General features: G+C 36.0%; 1 protein-coding gene across 8 annotated transcripts in view; it reads right to left on the reverse strand.

Annotated features, from left to right (window-relative positions):
* Window positions 1-3,855: 3,855 nt before the first annotated feature.
* ZFYVE16 (zinc finger FYVE-type containing 16) overlaps window positions 3,856-19,884 on the reverse strand; it is a 59,845-nt gene continuing 43,816 nt past the window's right edge. For 4 of the 8 annotated variants that reach the window (XM_072793711.1, XM_072793707.1, XM_072793728.1 and 1 more), the window contains 5 exons: window positions 19,311-19,391; window positions 12,957-13,119; window positions 11,734-11,839; window positions 10,070-10,237; window positions 6,352-8,103 (listed from right to left, as the gene is read on the reverse strand). In XM_072793711.1, the coding sequence (XP_072649812.1) occupies window positions 7,942-8,103; window positions 10,070-10,237; window positions 11,734-11,839; window positions 12,957-13,119; window positions 19,311-19,391 (680 nt within the window). In that variant the 3' untranslated portion in view covers window positions 6,352-7,941. Of the gene's footprint in view, window positions 5,724-6,183; window positions 6,248-6,351; window positions 8,104-10,069; window positions 10,238-11,733; window positions 11,840-12,956; window positions 13,120-19,310; window positions 19,392-19,884 lie in introns of those variants that run through there. The other 4 variants (XR_012015430.1, XR_012015423.1, XR_012015420.1 and 1 more) reach the window with 4 other exon arrangements.

Below are 19,884 nucleotides of genomic sequence, written 5' to 3' on the forward strand. Positions count from 1 at the left end.
CACCACCCAGTGGCCAGTCTGAAACCTGCATACAGGCATACATCATTTTATTGCATTTTCACAGAAACTGTGCTTTTCACAAATTGAAGGTTTGTGGCAACCCCAGGTCAAACAAGTCTATCAGGGCCATCTTTCAAACAACATTTGCTCACTTAGTTTGCTCACAATGCTTTACTGAATATTTTAAGCTCACTGTTGAGAACTGCTCAGAAAAAAAAGATTCCTTTCAAAATAGGGCAGCTCACTGATAATGCACCTGGTCACTCAAGAGCTCTGATGGAAATGTACAGTGAAATTAATGTTGTTTTTGTGCCTGCTAACACTATCCATTTGGTCAAGGAGTCATTTCAATTTTCAAATCTTATTTAAGAAATACATTTTGTAAGCCTATAGCTGCATAGATAGTGATTCCTGTGATGGATTTGGGCAGTCAACTGAAAAGCTTCTGCAAAGGATTCTCCAGTGTAGATGCCATTATGAACATTTGTGACTCATGGGAGCAGGTTAAAATATCAATATCAACAAGTTTGGAATAAGTTAATTCCAACCTTCATGGATGACTTGGAGGGGTTCAAGACTTCAGTGAAGGAAGTAACTGCAGATATGGTGGAAACAGCAAGAGAACTAGAAGTTGAGCCTGAAGATGTGACTGAATTATTACCATCTCATGATAAAACTTGAATGAATGAGAAGTTGTTTCTTCTTTTTTTTAATTATTTATGATAGTCACACACAGAGAGAGAGAGAGGCAGAGACATAGACAGAGGGAGAAGCAGGCTCCATGCACCGGGAGGCCGACGTGGGATTCGATCCCGTGTCTCCAGGATCATGCCCTGGGCCAAAGGCAGGCGCCAAACCGCTGCACCACCCAGGGATCCCGAGAAGTTGTTTCTTATGGATGAACAAAGAAAGAGGTTTTTTTTTTTTTTAAGATTTTATTTATTTATTTATTCATGAGAGGCAGAGAGACACAGGCAGAGGGAGAAGCAGGCTCCATGCAGGGAGCCCGATGTGGGACTCAATCCCAGGACTCCAGGATCACTCCCTGAGCCAAAGGCAGATGCCTAACCGCTGAGCCACCTAGGCATCCCAAGAAAGTGGTTTCTTGAAATAGAATCTACTCCTGGTGGAGATGCTGTGAAGATTATTGAAATGACACCAAAGATTTAGAATGTCACATTAACTTGGATGACAAAGTAGTGGATTTGAGCATATAAACTCCCATTTTGAAAGTTTTGTGGGTAAGGACGCCTGGGTGGCTCAGTGGTTGAGCATCTGCCTTTGGCTCAGGGCGTGATCCTGGAGTCCTGGGATCAAGTCCCGCATCGGGCTCTCTGCGAGGATCCTGCTTCTCCCTCTGCCTGTGTCTCTAGCTTTCTCTCTCTGCATCTCTCATGAATAAATAAATAAAATCTATATAAAAAAAGTTTTGTGGGTAAAATGCTATCAAACAGTATCACACACTATAGGGAAATTGATTGTGAAAGGAAAGAGTCAATCAGTGCAGCAAACTTCTTTGTGGTCTTAAGAAATTGCCACAGCCACCCCAACCGTTAGCAACCACCATTCCAATCAGTCAGTAGCCATCAACATTCAGACAAGGCAAGAAAAAAAAATTCAGACAAGACCCTCTACCAGCAAAAAGACTATATATGATGTATTGAAAGTTCAGGTGATCATTAGCATTTTTCACCAATATTTTAAAATTAAGGTATGTACTATTTTTTGACATAATGCTATTGCACACTTAATGGACTATATACTACTGTATAAATCTAACTTTTATATGCACTGGGAAGCCAAAAAATTCAGAATTTGACTTGCCTTATTGGAATACTCACTTTATTGCAGTGGTCCGTAATGGAATACACAGTATCTCTGAGTTATGCCTGTAGTGACCTACAGTGTAGTTCAGTGTTCAAAACATTTGCTCAGCTGCTTCTGGTCAGTTTCACACAAGCACACCTTGGGGTGTGCATTTATACCTCCAAATTTATACACAATTTATACACAAATTTGGAGTTTCACTTTCTTTAGTTTCTTCCTATGATCTTCCTCCTTGGTCTTCTGATAGAAAGTTAGGGCTTTAAGCCTCCCTTCAACCATTCCCAGTGTTCCACCCTGCAGTGTCTGATTCTCTGCTCCTACTGCATCAGTAAGTGGAAGAGTGATGCTGTTTTGTTGTCTCTAGTTTGGTGTATGGCAAGGTTCCACCTCACAGGGTTTGCACATAGTAAGGAAGGGGTGCTGCTTTTCTGCAGCTCTCCTGGAGCAAGGCAGATAAATTCAAAAGGTTGATCTCAGGGCCCCCACCCCCCCTTCCTGTTTGACTAGGACTCTGCCAACGGGCTGTTCCTGTTTTCCTGTTATGTGTCTATAGTCATTCCTTTTAATTTTCTTATTGGCATCTGTCTAGCTTCTTAAGTCTATGGAGTAATGTCTTTCATTGGCTTTGAAATGTTTATATTTACAAATATTTGTTGTGCCCTAGTCTCCTCTCCTTCTGCAGCTAATTAAGTGTATGTTAGGACTTCTCACTCTCTGCTCTATAGGTCAGTTTTTTTCCATCTTTCCTTCTTTTTGTTTTTCCAGGCTGCACTCTGGATAATTTCTCCTGATTTAATCCCTGCTTATAAATTATCCTCAATGGCTGTATTCTGCCAGTAATCTATTTAGAGCTTTACAGTTCAGTAAAGTTCAGTGTTTATATATTCTTGTTACAGGTGTATTCACTACTTTCCCAAATTAGCTCCATTACTTTTTATGGTTTCTCATTCCCTACAGGTACCGCACACTTGACTATTTCTTGAAACAAAGCAAAAATCTAATACCTGTCTAAAGGAGCTTTTCCTTATTTCTACTAAATCTTGTCTCTGGAGCAATTTCTTTCTTTTCTTTTTTTTTAGATTTTATTTATTCATGAGAGACACACAGAGAGAGGCAGAGCAGAGGGAGAAACAGGCTCCATGCAGAGAGCCCAATGTGGGACTTGATCCCGGGACTCCAGGATCACTCCCTGAACTGAAGGCAGACGCTTAACCACTGAGCCACCCAGGCGTCCCTGGAGCAACTTCCTTATGTGACTACTTATTTATATTTTAACTCTGTGTTGGTAAATGTTATATTTGAAAAGTGATTTGTTTGTGGCCTGCAATGAACTCTTTCTAGAGAGGATTTTTTTTTTTCCTCCTAGCACCTAGAGGAATCACCAATGTGGAACCACCTTAAAGCAAGTTAAATGCTTAAGATTCTTTAGGTGATATAGGCAATTCTCAATTTGGCTACAGTTTTATATTTCTGGTTCATCCTCATCCAGAGGCTAAAAACCTTTGGCAGAGTGAGGATATGTGTATCTCAGCCTATTGTGGGGGAGTTCCCATTACGTTCATGATTCTGATTAGATTTACAACGTTATGTGTGCTGTGAACTTTGGTCTGTTTCCCTCACCCCATAAGGTTGTCTCAGTAGGACCCCACGTCCCCTTCCCTTTTTCTTTCCTTTTGGACTGAACATTCCTTACAGTCTTGATATGCTTTAAGATGATTTTTATATTTTAATCACCTTCAGTTTTCAGCAGGAGCATGGATCTAAGTATCCTGGTGTGCAATTACCAGAAACAAGAAGTTTCCCAGAGCTGCATGTTTGTTCCTATTTGAGCAAACCCTACTCTTTTTATTGGTATTCTCTGCACTTAGCACATGCTACTTGTGGCATGTAATACACACATGTTGATAGAAAATGTTTAATTCTGTTAGCAATTACTCAGTTTTAGCAATTTTTATGTATAACTGCTCAAAAATAGAAGTACCTTAGTTATCTCATATTATTTGCTGCATGTAATAAATCACCAGAAAATTTAGCATCTTAAAACATTTATTATCTTACACAGATTTTGAGATTTGGGAATCTGAGAATGGTTTAGTTTGGTGGTTCTTATGAGGTTGCAAACTTTTGACAGCGCTGCAATTTGAAGGCTTGACTGACGTTGGAGAATCCACTTCCATTCATATGGCTGTTGGCTTCAGTTCCTTGCCAAGTTGGCTTCTTCATGGGGCTGAGCATACCTGGCAGCTAGCTTCCCTAAGAATGAGTTGATCTAATAGGGAGTAAGGGTCAGAGGGAAGAGGAAAGGATAAGAAGGGACAAAAAGAAAGTGGGGAGAAATGTACCAAAGATGGAAGTGATAGTTTTTTACAACATAATCTTAGAAATGACATCCCAACCCTTCTGCCATATTTTATTGATCACAAAGACCAATAATGTCTTGTGGGAAGGGACTACACAAGGGTATGAATACCAGGAGGCAGAGATCACGAGGGGGTTATCTTGGAGGCTGGTAAGCACTGTATTTTACCAAAAGAAAAAAAAAAAGAAAGAAAAGAAAAAGAAAACCTTTATTATACTCAGAGGTTCATAACAAAGCATTGAGTTAAACCCAGTTCTTCAGTTGTATAAAGCCTAAAAATATGGTTGTAATTTTATCGATGCAGATGTGCAAAATATTTCCCAAAAGGTGTTAAATATTAAATTGTTCCAAGATATATCCAAAAGAAAGAAAGAATATAAAGATCTCAAATTACTAAAAATCTGATGTGGAAAAAAAATCTCAGTTAAGTGGTAAAAGATAAATTTAGATGGCAAGGCTTAGTGTCTGGTAGGAAAAAAAATAAAGGTTTTAAACATAGATAAATAAAAAATAAACTTGCACACATTTTAGTAATAAAAAATTTATGAGAAAAATAGTCTTCCTATTTGAAACATACGGTCTAATTCCTGTAACAGAATTTTTCTTGCCTCTGTGCAATTAATATGCTTTTATCAATCATGAGTAAAAGTGGTCTGAGAAGGAATGAAACCTTTAAGATTCTAGGTATGAACCTCATAACTCAAAGTAATTGAGGAAGTGAATGTGCTCTTCAATGTAAACACCATGCTACATTTTTTTTTTCCATGCTACATTTTGTATAAAAAATGAGAAGAGGAAAAAAATCTATTTGTATTTGCTGCTACTACACCTAAACTGTGGGAAGACATAAGAAACTAATAAAAATGATTAGCTGGTTGAGATTGGAGGGTAGGAAGAACAAGGCAGACACATATAAGGTGGAAGTTAAAATGTATATTGATTTTTAAAATATTTTTTATATTTTTCTGATTTCTGAATCATACATATATATGTGTGTGTGTATATATATATATATATATATATATATATATATATATATCTCCTATATAAAACATTTTTTAATCACAAAGAAATTAAAACCTAAGATGGATTTGTAGGTTTCTGGTTTATTTCAGGATATTATCTATTAAAATGTGAGTCAAGTTATCAAAGTTATGCTTGTGACTAAAAAAAGAAAAGTCTATTCTTTACTTATAAAACAGTATCTGAATCTAAGCTGTTATAAAATTAGACAGTTGAGACACCATAGTCAGGTTATTGCTTTTATGATTAAATCATAGGTTAAGATATTCATATAACACAGAAAACTCTTTAAATTGTCTTAAAAGGGAAAGTTCGATCTTTTTATATATTACCTACTTTTCGGGTTTTTATCTCTTACCTAGCCAAGTTTAATGACCACTATCTAACAAGTTCTCCTTATTGTCTCCAGGAGGCTATCCTTCTGGGTTGCTTTCCAACCATGTAGTCAAGATTCGTATCTCCATTACAGCAGTTACTTTTACTTTGTTAATTATCTGCATCATATATTCAGCTCCTAAGGGAAAGAACTATCTTAATCATCTTTCAACCAGAGAAGCCTAACAAAGTGCTCTGCACATAACTAGTATATAGACAAAGTTTGTTGTGTGGCTGCATAGAACAAGTGGGCTAGATTTCACTTCATATTTCAAAATTCAGAGAAAGAGACCAGTATTAAAAAGCCTAAGACCAAAAACAGATCATTGTGGACTGAATACAAAGAGCCATTCTATTTCTTCACCTTTATAAAAATTAAAGTTTCAAAGTAAGTACCAATGTGAAGAATATGACCAAATAAGTTAACTACATTCAGAAACGTACTATATATCTACAAATAATACTTTAAAATGTGCCTCCAAAGGCACATTTTCCAATTTTCATTAAATGTAGAGGCTTTATGAAAACAAATCTAAAGCTATCCTATCATGGGAAGAGCTCTCCACCATTTTGTTATTTTTAAGTAATTTCAGGAGCACCTGGCTGGCTCAGTAGAAGAGCATGTGACTCTTGATCTTAGGGTGGCGGGTGGTGTAGAGATTACTAAAAATAAAAAATAAATAAATAAAATAATTTCAGTATATATAGACTGTGCAACTACTTATACTGCAAAATAAACACACTATATAAAGAAAACATAAACTGAGTTTGATATGCAATTGTTTTTATCTTACACCATAGCAATAAATTTCACAGGTTACTTTGTGTTGCCATTTTATTTAATAGCTGCAACATTTTACATTGTTTATGAAGTAACTACTTCCAGAAGACTGATAATCTCCTTCATAGGGTATCTTTGGTTAGTACTACAGTGATTCAGTACGAACCATATGACCAGTGGAGCAAAATTCTCAGTCTCTCCTAGCCTGAGACCTCATATCCTGAGTTATAACCCTGACTTGGTCATCAAATTGAGATGCTTCATAAGTATTTTTCTTATGTCAGGGCTATGTAGTGTAGTTTCTTTTTCTTGAGATATATAATGAGTGTTTTTGATACAAAAACATATTGCCATATAAGAATAAAAAAACATCAAAATAATGATTATATTTTATATAATGTAAATGACAGGACTAACTAAAATATCCCCTTTACTTTTTTTTTTTTTAACACAATGTACTTAAAACTTTGCTGTTTGAAGAGGAAAGTTCTGTAACAGTTTCAAATACATAGAATTTAACTTATGTTAATATCCTGTTATAAAAAATAACTATCATATAAAGAATTTAAAATATGCAAAAATAATTAGTTCATTAAAATGTATATTTAATACATTAGTGTCAATGAAAATATGCAGACTTGCCAAGAAAGTTCTTAAGTAAAGAAGTTTAAAAAAAAAAAAACAACCTGTTTCAGGCTTAATTTATTGCTACATAAGTCTTCATCAAGGGTCATATGGCCTGTTGTCAATCACTCTTAAAAGTGATAAATAAAGTAGGGTATATTTTCGAAGGAAAGAGGAAAAATAATGCACTGCAATACAAAAATATTACCTATTTATAAATTATTAAAGACTTATAAAACACATACTGAATCATGTTTTGCTATAAAAACAATGTACTTAAATATAGAAGCACAAAATTCTGAAGCACCCACAATTATTTTAAGAATACCCATTTAATCAAGAAAAAAAACCATATATATATATAATTTGAGAAGAAAAGAAGGCAAAATTCTGATTTTAATCCAAATAATCAGAGTTTATCTAATCATGGAGGTAGATCTCCACTCCAATTATTACAAATAAATTATCTGTCTTACTCAAAGAATTATCATATAAGACTAAGATCTGAAAATCGTGTCACTGAAATTCATTTTTAACAGACTTTAGTAACCAGCAATGTAACTGGCATATATAACAGCTATTTCCCTCATAAGGTTATATCTGAAAAAAGCCTTCATTAAAATCATTCTTGGTATAACGAGGTATACATAAGTGCAGATACTTTGGCTTTTCATTTAAATGACACAGTAAATGCTACAAATTTATTTAAGACAAAAGAAATCTTTGCCTTTTTAGTACTTGCAGTAAGTCAAAGCTTCAAAAACTGGGGATCTCTTAAGTTTTTAGAGAATTAAATATTGTGCTAATGATTTAAAAAGATAATTTCCTGCCTAAAAAGCAAAACTTACGTGTTTCAAACAGCAAACATTTACTTTTAGTGTTTGTGGCATTTCAGCTTTAGTGAATGTAGTTTTAACAAATTAGTTTGCAATATATAATGACTCATCTTTCACTAAAAAAGATTTTCTATAATGAAAAATACTAATTCTATTTCTAATGGTAAACTAGTAGAGTCGGAGGTCCCACCATGGATCACAGGGATTAGAGCACTATCAAGATCATTTAAATAATGCTGAGGAAGAAGCTGGCCTTCAGATCCTGCCTGAAATTCAACCTGGAAAAAAAAAAAAATCTTGGTAAGTCAACCCTAGAAAGTAAGAAATCTTGTTTAGCTCAGCACATGAATATGAACTATTTAAAAATGTCACTTAGTTTAAGGATGTTAAGGAAATACTTCATATTCACTCAAAAAATGTTTTACGTTCCCCTATACTTCTTTTATCTTCTATATAAATTTTAATTATATCTCCAACAGATATCATAAAATTGTTTAAATGCCACTATTTCATACTTTAGGTTTCTTCTCAATGCATACATAAACAATCTAGAAAACCAAGGTTTTATTGTTATTTTTTTAAAGATTTTATTTATTATTTATTTATTCATGAGAGACACACAGAGAGAGGCAGAGGCACAGGCAGACGGAGAAGCAGGCTCCATGCAGGGAGCCTGATGCGGGACCCGATCCTGGGTCTCTAGAATCACACCCTGGGCCGAAGGCAGGCACTAAACCGCTGAGCCACCCAAGGATCCCTGTTCTCTTTTTTAAAAAGATTTTATTTATTCATGAGAGACACACAGAGAGAGAGGTAGAGACATAGGCTGAGGAAGAAGCAGGCTCCATGCAGGGAGCCTGATGCGGAACTCGATCCCAGAACCCTGGGATTAAGTATTTCTTGTTCTAATATTTGTATTTCACACCATCCATGTCACAGGGCTCCTAAAACCCTTATACATTCGTAAGTGATAAGAGCACTAGCAGTATCTGTTGTTCTAATGAGGTGACTGAGTGGGCTCCTGGATGGGGACTGGTCACCAGAAAGACCAAGCTATGATTAGAAACTAGATTTTTTAACCCTTACCCCTTACCTTCCAGAGAGAGAAGAGAGGGGTTAAAAAATTGAGTTAAATCATGCCTACATGAGGAAGCCTCCATAAAATCCCTATAGTGGGGGGTTTGGAGAGCTTTAGGCCAGCTAATACACCCACACCAGAAGGGTGATACACCCCAACTCCACTGGGACAGAAGTACCTATGCTGGAGAACCTCCCAAACCTCACCCTATGAGTATATCTTTTCCTGTATATCCTTTAATAAACTGGTTAACATGTGTGTTTCCCTGAGTTCTGCGAGCTGCTCTAGCAAATTAATTAAATCCAAGGAGGGAGTTGTTAGAACTTCTGATTTATAGCTGATTGGTCAGAAGCACAGTCAATAACTTGGGCTTTTAATCAGCATCTGAAGGGGTGTGAGAGTACAGTCTTGTAGGACTGAACCCTTAACGTGTAGGATCTGATGCTATCTGAGTAGATGGTGTCAAAACTGAGTTGAATTCCTAGATATCCTGCTGGTGTCTGAGAACTACCAACCTGTTGACAGGGAGAAAACCCTCTACATATCTGGTGACTACAAGTGTCAGAAATGAAGTATTTTCTATGAGTAGTAAAGGACTCACAGGAAAGAAAGACATAGGGAAGAACTGGTTTTTCCTTACATAGGATGGAAAAGACTAACTTTTTCCTTTTTTAACACTTTTAGACTTTTGTAATTTTAAATCATGTGAATATAGAATAAAGTCAGAATGAAAAAATTAAAAACCTACTTGTCAAGCAGGATTACTACAGTGCAGAGGTCAACAGACTATGGCCTATGGGCCAATGTGACCCACCAGTTAGTTGTTTTAGTAAACAAAGGTTCATTGGAACATAGTGAGCTCATTAGTTTATATACTGTCTATGGCCACCTGTGTACTATAATGGCAGGACTGAATAGTTGTAAAAAACGTCATATAGCCCACAATGCCTAAAATATTTACTATCTGGCCTTTTACAAGAAAGTTTGCTGACCCCTGGTGTGAAGAGTAAAGGAGATAATGTACAGGAAGTGTGTAGCACGTGCTTATGTTCAACAAATTTTAGTTTTCTTCATTCATCCCAAATAAAGGATTAAATAAGAAACTTTTGATTATTTTAATATATGATACATTCATTTCAAAAATACATCACAAAAACACGTCTCACCATATCAGTGTCAATGGAAACTCTGAGGCCAATTTTATTCATCCCATTACTCTTTAGAGTTTTCAGATGAGGGCATAGTGCAGCACTACAAGCCATGGCTATTTCTTTTGCAAACTGATAACGAGTTGCTGAAACAGATAAATCCTGGTCCTTTAGAAAGTAGAATACCTGAAATGTATTTAATTAGGAAACAAGTCATGATTAAGATTAAAAGCAGCTTTAAAAATTGCTACTTTCAATTCAACTTTATTAATAAAATTAATAAAATTCCAAAGTTAGCGCCAAGAAATTCATTAGTTAAAAAAACTATGTGAAAAGAAAAAACAAAACACTATGTGTAAATAGATATATCTTTTTTAAAAAAGATTTATTTATTTATTCATGAGAAATACAGAGAGACAGAGATATAGGCACGGGGAGAAACAGGCTCCCCGCAGAGAGCCCGATGTGGGACTTGATCCCAAGACTCCGGGATCATGCCCTGAGCCAAAGGCAGACGCTCAACCGCAGAGCCACCCAGGCATCCCTGTAAATATATCTTTTTTTTTTTTTTAAAGATTTTATTTATTTATTCATGAGAGAGAGAGAGAGAGAGAGAGAGAGAGAGAGAAAGGCAGAGGGAGAAGCAGGCTCCATGCAGGGAGCCTGACGTGGGATTCGATCCCGGAATTCCAGGATCACGCCCTGGGCTGAAGGCTGGCACTAAACAGCTGAGTCACCCAGGGATCCCCCCTGTAAATATATCTTGATCCGTAGGTAGTAAAAGCTTAAAACCAAAGATTATGGAATATGGTATGACTTAGCTATTTTTACCTAAAATTAACCTGTAGCAACAAAAGCTCTGTTAATTCAGTTTAGAAAAGTATACTGAGTCTACCCTATAAGCTCACCTTCCTGTAAGGACATCTTAATGAAATTAAGATCAAACAAAAAAAAATAATGTTCTATAATTTCTACATCCTGTATAGTTTCTATCCATATTGTACATAGATAGAATCACAGGGAATATAAAAGAAATTAGTAACACTGATTGCCTGACCCTGGAGGCAGAGTGAGAAGGAGTACGGAGGTAGACTAAGGAGTTGAGAGTCAATAATTTCATATCCTTTTCGTTTAAAAAAAGTTGGGACATGCAAAAATAATTTTCATTTGTGAATGCTGATTATAAACTGGTATCTATACAATAGTTTATTTTGGGGGGTGCTGGGTGGCTCAGTTAAGCATCTGACTCTTGATCTTAGCTCAGGTTTTGATCTTGGGATCATGAGTTCAAGCCCTGCATTAAATAGACTGTGCGTGGAGCCTACTTAAAATAAATAAGTAAATAAATAAATGTAAATTAAAAATAATTTTGTAAAATAAGAGAAAAATGAAAATAACATGGTCAAATAAATATGCTGTATAAAGATGGCAATGCTTCCAAAACTTAACTGTGAACTGGCAGGGAGTACCACCATACAATAGCCTGAAATAATCTTATGGAAATCCAAATCTGGTATAAAGAAGGCAGTGTGGGGTGAAAATATGTGTGTGTTTCCAGATATAATGTAAAAAGTATTAATAAACTGCAATGAGAAATCTCCCAAGTTAAAAAAAAAAACAAAACCCAAAAAAACCCCACATCCAAACACAACACATAAAGAGAAGGAATCTTTCTCAGTCACCTCAGTACACTTTACAGTCTTCTCATCGGTTTCAAAATCTGCTTCCAGTTTTATCTTTTCACTTGGAAATCCTTGTAATGATATCCCATCCACTGAACTAATAACACTATAGAATAAAACATAATACAGTAGTATTATTAGTACCAAAATGCCTTCTATGAAATGAATTATTAGATTTGAACAAATAAGGAGAAAAATACTAAAAATATAAATTTATAGCACTAAGGTAACTCAATTACATACAAAATAATTAAAACTATAGTCCATTCATTTACCAAGATTTCTTCATTGTACAGCAAATAATATCTACTCCTTCTTACGCCCAGTTTAGATCTCAGGTTTAAAATGCTTTAGTTTCCTAACAGAAAAGCTGTTGCATGAATTTAAAAAACTTTATTTTGGAATCCCTCAGCATTAAGCTATTTTTTTTCCTTCTTTAATCCAGACCTTTGAGCCAATCTCCAAAAAAGAAAAAAAATGGTAATTGAAAAAAAGGAGTGGCAGGAATATTCTATAAGACCTCCAATATATGTATTATTAAATTCAGTTGTTATATATATTTTTAAAGATTTTATTTATTCATGAGAGACACAGAGGGAGAGAGGCAGAGACACAGGCAGAGGGAGAAGCAGGCTCCATTTAGAGAGCCCGACGTGGGACTCAATCCTAGGACGCCAGGATCATGCCCTGAGCCAAAGGCAGATGCTTAACCACTGAGCCACCCAGGTGTCCCTCAGTTGTTATATTTAAGTGAACCAATATAATACAGAATAAACAAACATCCAAAGGAATCTTTTACTTACTTCACAAAAATAGATATGAAAAAACAGAAAAAGTATCTTGCCTTCCAAAACCTTGGCATCAAAGTCACACTACTACATAAGCACATTTTATCACTGTCCCCTCCCAAACCAACCACCCTTTAATAGTTTACAGTATCCTGGCCAAGAAAATACACATGAGACTGGTTAGGTACATGTTTGAAAAAATAGACTACGTTCAGTAGCATACAAGCATTTAAATTAATGGTATAATTCTATATTTACTCAGAAAATGCTTAATTTGCTAGCAAGATATTTTTATCCTTCCCCCTCCATCAAATCCATTACATTTTATTTTTTAAGATAGATCCCAAGACCCTGGGATCACGACGAACACTTAACCAACTGAACCACCCAGGTGCCCCTCAATTATATTTTAGTAAAAAAAAAAAAAATTCATACCCTTTGTTTCCTTCTTCTTCAGAATCTACCCAGCAGATATCCACATATTCTCTTAGGTCTACAGCATCAACTTTCCCACATGTAATTTTAAAGTCTTTCTGTTCTCGTAGAGCAAGCCGCAAGCCATCCATGGTCTCTGGCGTTATTTGTACCATTAAGCCATCTAAAAATGATTTATGTTTCACATTCCTTTTATTAAATATCAATTTATAGGTCTAATTCATAAAATTTGCTATCAAAGTATTTTCTGTGTAAGATAAAAGTTCTATATCATCTGTTAAATAATCTTAATGATTGTTTTCTACTAGGAAATATGAAAAATATTTCAAAGTTAAGGACTATCCTTTTTTTTAAATAGTTACACAAATAATGGTGATATTTTTCATTACTGACCATAATGAAACTACTGATGAAAAACTGCCCTTTTATAACTGCCTAGCCATAAAACCAGACAAAATGTGTAAGGCAACTGTTTTTAGGTACTGAACAACAGGAAATATACTTTGGTTCCTAGAGAAAAATTCAACAAGTAAGCCTACAAATAACTGCCCAGGCTATTTGCTTTGAGACAATTTCCACATGGTGACCCATTAAACCTACAATGGCCACACTGGGCTGGGAAATCAGAGATAAGCTTGGAGAAGCGGGATCCCTGGGTGGCGCAGCGGTTTGGCGCCAGCCTTTGGCCCGGGGCGTGATCCTGGAGACCCGGGATCAAGTCCCACGTCAGGCTCCCGGTGCATGGAGCCTGCTTCTCCCTCTGCCTGTGTCTCTGCCTCTCTGTCTCTCTCTGTGTGACTATCATGAATAAATAAATAAAATCTTAAAAAAAAAAAAAAAAAAAGCTTGGAGAAGCCTGGAATCTGGGGTCAAAACATTGAAAAGGAAGGCACCAGGAGACTGTGAATAAGGGTCCCTTTGAGTCCTTGAACTAGAACTGAGGACATGTTAATAAAGTGAGACTAGATGAGGCCTAATAGGGAACAGCTATTTGGGTTGGGACCAGAACAGAGATACTAGAAATCAAGCAATGATGGAGGATACTGACAGTCTGATGCAACCACAGTAGAGATACCTCATTAACTTGCACTGTGGCAAAGCAAAAACAAAGCCCTTACAAAATCTGTAGGCAAAATGGATTTAGAGAATGAGTCCTGCCAGATTGTAAACACCTTAGGAGTTCCACAGATTCATCTGTTAACAAAGTGAAAAGTACAGAATACATAAAAATGCCTGCTTAAACATAAATAAGCCTTCTTCAAAAAAAGCTAATAGGATCTAAAGTCTCTAAAACATATTAACAATGACAAGTACATAATCAAAAATTATCAGAGAGAACCACAAAATCATGTGAGCCTCTATACAACTGAAAGCAACCATGAGACAGACAGCCAAGACAGTGGGTTAAATACACAGACACTTTAAAACATCTATTCTAAAATTTTTCAAAGACCTAAAGCAAAACATTCAAAAAGTGAAAAGCAAATATGGGCTAAACGAATAAACAGATTTTAAAAATCTTAACAAAAAAAAAAAAAAAAGAAAGAAAGAAAGAAAGAAAGAAAGAAAGAAAGAAAGAAAGAAAGAAAAAAGAAAAAAGAAACTGAAAAAACCCAAAGGGAAATTCTAGAACTGAAAAGTGTAATTGAAAACTCAATGGAAAGGCTTAATAGTACATTGAAGATGGCAAGAGAAAGACTCAGGGAACATGAAGAAAGGTCAATAACAATTTTCCAAACTAAAAAACCTGGAGAAAAATGATTAAAGAAAAATAAACAGAAAACCAAGGATCCAAGAATTGGTATAAAACAGATATATCTATAAATATAAATACATACATATATACAGACATAAATATATAGATATCTCCCAGGAGAAAAAGATTGGAATATTAAAAAAATTAAAAATGGTAAGAAATTCCCCAAATCTGATGAAAAATATTGATACACATGTCTAAGAAGCTCCATAAATGCCAAGCAGGAGAAATACAAAGAAGACCACATTAAGGCACATCACCGTAGAGCTGGTGAAAACCAAAGAAAAAGAGGATATCTTGAAAACAGACTGGAGAAAAGGGCATATTAACTAAAGGAAAACAAACATAAAAAATTATACTAACTTTATTAGAAATGATGGAGGCCAAAAGATGAGGGGACATCTTTAAGGAAAATAAAAACTTTCAAAGAATTATCTAGCAAAAAAAAAATCCTTCAAAAAATAAGAATGAAATAAGGACAGCTTTGCAGCAGCGCCTGGATAGTTTAGTGGGTTAGGCATCTGCCTTTGGTTCAGGTCATAATCCCAGGGTATTGAGGCTGAGGCCCCCCCCCCAAAAAAAAAAATCAGGCACCCTGCTCAGCAGGGAGCCTGCTTCTCCCTCTGCCTGTCACTCTGCCTAATTGTGTACCTGTGTGCATACTCTCTTTCATTTTTTAAAATTTTTTTTTATTTTTTATTTATGATAGTCACTCGGAGAGAGAGAGAGAGAGAGAGAGGCGGAGACACAGGCAGAGGGAGAAGCAGACTCCATGCACCAGAAGCCCAACGTGGGATTCGATCCCGGGTCTCCAGGATCGTGCCCTGGGCCAAAGGCAGGCGCCAAACCGCTGCGCCACCCAGGGATCCTGCATACTCTCTTTCAAATAAATAAATCAGTCTTAAAAAAAAAAAAAAGAAAGAAAAAGAAATAAGGACAGTTTCAGATCAATGAAAGCCAGCAAACTTGTATTACAAAAAATATGACTTTTGGTGTCTGCTCCAACATATAAAGAGCCTGGAAGTTGTCACTTCCATCCTCAAAACAAGACAAATGACAAACTGAAAACAAACAATTTTTAGATCAGAGAATTGAGGCCACAGGGCTCTATTGCCCTGAAAAATGGAGCAAAATCAAAACCTACCACAAAAAACAAAAACAAAAACAAAAACAAAAACAAAAAAAACAGTAAAACATTTAAAAAATCCTATGATCATTTCAATAGATGCAGAAAAAGCATTTGACAAAGTACAACTTCCATTCATGATAAAAGCACTCTGTAAAGTAGGTCTAGAGAGAACATACCTCAACATAATAAAGCCCTCACAGCCAACATCATATTCTGTGGTAAAAAACTGAGAGCTGGGGATCCCTGGGTGGCGCAGCGGTTTGGCGCCTGCCTTTGGCCCAGGGCGCGATCCTGGAGACCCGGGATCGAATCCCACGTCAGGCTCCCGGTGCATGGAGCCTGCTTCTCCCTCCTCCTGTGTCTCTGCCTCTTTCTCTCTCTCTATGTCTATCATGAATAAATAAATAAATCTTTAAAAAAAAAAAAAAAAAAAAACTGAGAGCTTTTCCCCTAAGGTCAGGAACAAGACAAAGATGTCCACTCTCACTTTATTTTATTTTATTTATTTTTTTCACTCTCACTTTTATTCAACAATGTACTAGAAATCCTAGCCACATCAATCAGATAACATAAAATAAAAAGCAGCCAAACTGGTAAGGAAGAAGTATTTGCAGATGATGTGATACATCATTTGCAAATAGATTCTCCCATTCAGGATGTTGGCTTTTAGTTTTGTTTCCTTCACTGGACAGAAACATTTTATTTTGATGCAAACCCAATAGTTTATTTTTACTTTTATTTCTCTTGCCTCAGGAGACATAGCTAGAAAAATGTTGTTATGGCTGATGTCAGAGAAATTACTGCCTATACTCTCTTCAAGGATTTTTAGAGTTTCAGGTCTCCTATTTAGGTCTTTTTTTTTTTTTTTTTAAAGATTCCATTTACTTATTCATGAGAGACACACACAGAGAGAGGCAGAGACACAGGCAGAGGGAGAAGCAGGCTCCCTGCAAGGAGCCTGATGTGGGACTCAAACCCGGGAACACACCCTGAGCCAAAGGCAGGCATTCAACCACTGAGTTACTCAGGCATCCCTCACATTTAGGTCTTTAAGCAATTTTGAGTTTATTTTTATGTATGGTATAATAAAGTGGTCCAGCTTCCCCAACACCATTTATTGAAGAGACTAAAGAACTTATGTAGCTCAACACCCAGCAAACAGATAAGCCAATTAAAAATGGGCAGAAGACATGAACCGACACATCTCCAAGAAGACATCCAGATGGCCAACAGACACATGAGAAGGTGCTCAACAGCAGTAATTATCAGGAAAATTCAAATCAAAACCATAATGAGATATTACCTCACACCTGTCAGAATGGTTAAAATCAACAATGCAAGAAACAAGGTTTGGCAAAGATGTAGAGAAAAAGGAACCCTCATGCACTGTTGGTGAGAATGCAAACTGGTGCAGCCACTGTGGAAAACAGTATGGAGGTTCCTAAAAATATTAAAAACAGACCTACCCTATAATCCAGTAATTGCACTATTGTGTATTTTACCCCCAAAATCCAAAAACACTAATTCAAAGGGATATGTGCACCCCCCCTTTGTTTATAGCAGTATTATTTACAACAGCCAAACTACCGAAGCAGCCCAAGTGTCCATCAAAAGATGAATAAAGAATATGTGCTACGTATATGTGTATGCATACACACACAATGGAGTATTAATCATAAAAAGGAATGAAATTTTGCCATTTGCAACAATGTAGATGGAGCTACAGAGTATAACGCTAAGCAAAATAAGTCAGAGAGAGACAAATACCATATGATTTCACTCACATGTTGAATTTAAGAAACAAAACAAATTGGCAAAGGAAAAGAAAAGATAAACTGAGAAACAGATCTTAACTATAGAGAAGAAACTGATGGTTATTTGAGGAGAGGAGGGAGGGAGGAATGGGTGAAATAGGTGATGGGGATTGAAGAGTTACACTTATGATGAAAAACAAAACAGAAAACATAAAAAAGCTTTAAGATATGTGATAAGAAGTAAGAAAAAATGTAATTGGATACCTCACATCATCATCAAAAGGGCAGATATGGCATAGCAAATTGAATCATAAAAACTCACTTATTTTTAGAAAGTATTATTTGACAAAAATGGATCTAGACAAGAGCATTTGCAATCACTGCTTCAACTGGAAAACCTAACCAATAAACTAGAAACATAAAAGCCATAAGGACTACAAAGAAAGAAACAAAATTACCATTATTAAATGATGATATACTGAGCTACACAGAAACTCTAAAAGAATCTATAGGTAAATTATTTTAAATTAAGAGTTCAGCAGTATAGCTGATTATAAAACAAAAATACAGAAATAAAATATGTGTGTGGCTCAGAGATGGGAGGACTTCCTATAAAGCTGTTTGAAATAGTATGGAGAACGACATTAGTGAAAGAGCAGACTAAAGAACCTCCAAAAATACTCTCCTCCAAAATAAGAACAACGAAACTAATTAACAGAAAAAACTTTTTCAGAACTCTGGAAATTAACCAAAGGCTTGCAGCAATCTGTGGAGTATTTATTCAAGAAAAATGGCTGGATCTTCATAAGAACAGCAAACTTTGTGCTTTGTGTTAATTTATTCCCATTCCTTCCTCTCTAGCTTAGTGGGAGCCTCAAGAACCAACAGCCTGCAATCATGGTGAAAATCAATAGCCTGGTAGCCACCAGAAAGGCTAAAAGGAGGTTGGAGCCCTTTCAAAGTCTCATTATCAGAGAATTATCATTTTTTGCCTTGTTGAGTATTTTGGCTAGTGCAAAAGTCTTTTCTCAGGGTGCATCTGTCAAAAACAATCAAAACCCAATGATTAACATCTCAAGCTACCTGTGACAGCAGATTATAGTAGACGTAAATAGGCCAACCAAATACTTAAAAGGAAAAGCTGAGGAATGAGATGTCCATACGGGCTTTGAAAAGCTTTAACATACTTTTGGGAATTTAGGAAGCCACACACATGTACAATACTGTGTACATGCTCAGGGTGTGTGCATGCTAAAGAAATACCGTAAGCTCTCACCTCAGACTGACTTGTAGGCTCTGTAGAGGCAGGAAGAGCAGGTTATGGCAGAGTTGCCATCCTTAACACAGACCCAAATATAGGTCATGTTTTAGTTTTTGAGCTGGGTAAGATTTTTTTTTTTTAAGATTTTATTTATTCATGACAGACACAGAGAGAGTGAGAGAGAGAAAGAGGTGGAGACACAGGCAGAGGGAGAAGCAGGCTCCATGCAGGGAGCCTGACGTGGGACTCAATCCCGGGTCCCCAGGATCAGGCCCTGGGCTGAAGGCAGTGCTAAACTGCTGAGCCACCTGGGCTGCCCCTGGGTAAGGATTTCACTTAAGTTTGTGGTACTGTGCTTTGTAACTTACATATGTTCTTTTAAAGTATCAAATACATTTTAAAATAAATGGAAAACATCTTTACATTAAAATAATCCTAAAGATGAAACTCATACCTTCAACTATGCTGGACTTAGCAAGAAATCCTGAAGATGGTTTTAGAGCTCCATTGAATACCACAAAACTTGCACCTGTCACTGATCAGAAAAATACATTTATGTTTTAACTTGCCTGTTTAAAATGCTATATATTTGTTAAATGTATAATGTGGAGCATGGTACACTTAACTACTTGATAAATGCCATGCCCATACCACTTATATTAGAAAGCTAATAAAAAAACCCCAAACTAAACCAAATTAAGATAAAATATTGCATAAAGGCTATATAATGTTTGTATATAATAATTAATGGCTATTGTACTACTTAAAATGTTTGTATTTGTGCCAGTGAGAGTATGGGAAATCAAATATCCATCATTGGTAAAAGCACAAATCAGAGAAACTTCTATGGAAGACAACTTGATAATTACTTATTAAAATTATAAATACATATATCCTTTGACACACCAATTCTACAACCAGGAATTAATGGCACATATATATACAAGGTTTCACAGTTCAATTTTATAAATAAACAAGAACTGGTAACAACTATGTCCGTTAAGTAAGAGACAATTAAATGATGTACA

This window comes from Canis lupus, chromosome 2 (genome assembly GCF_048164855.1).
Source record: "Canis lupus baileyi chromosome 2, mCanLup2.hap1, whole genome shotgun sequence".
Taxonomy (NCBI): Eukaryota; Metazoa; Chordata; class Mammalia; order Carnivora; family Canidae; genus Canis; species Canis lupus.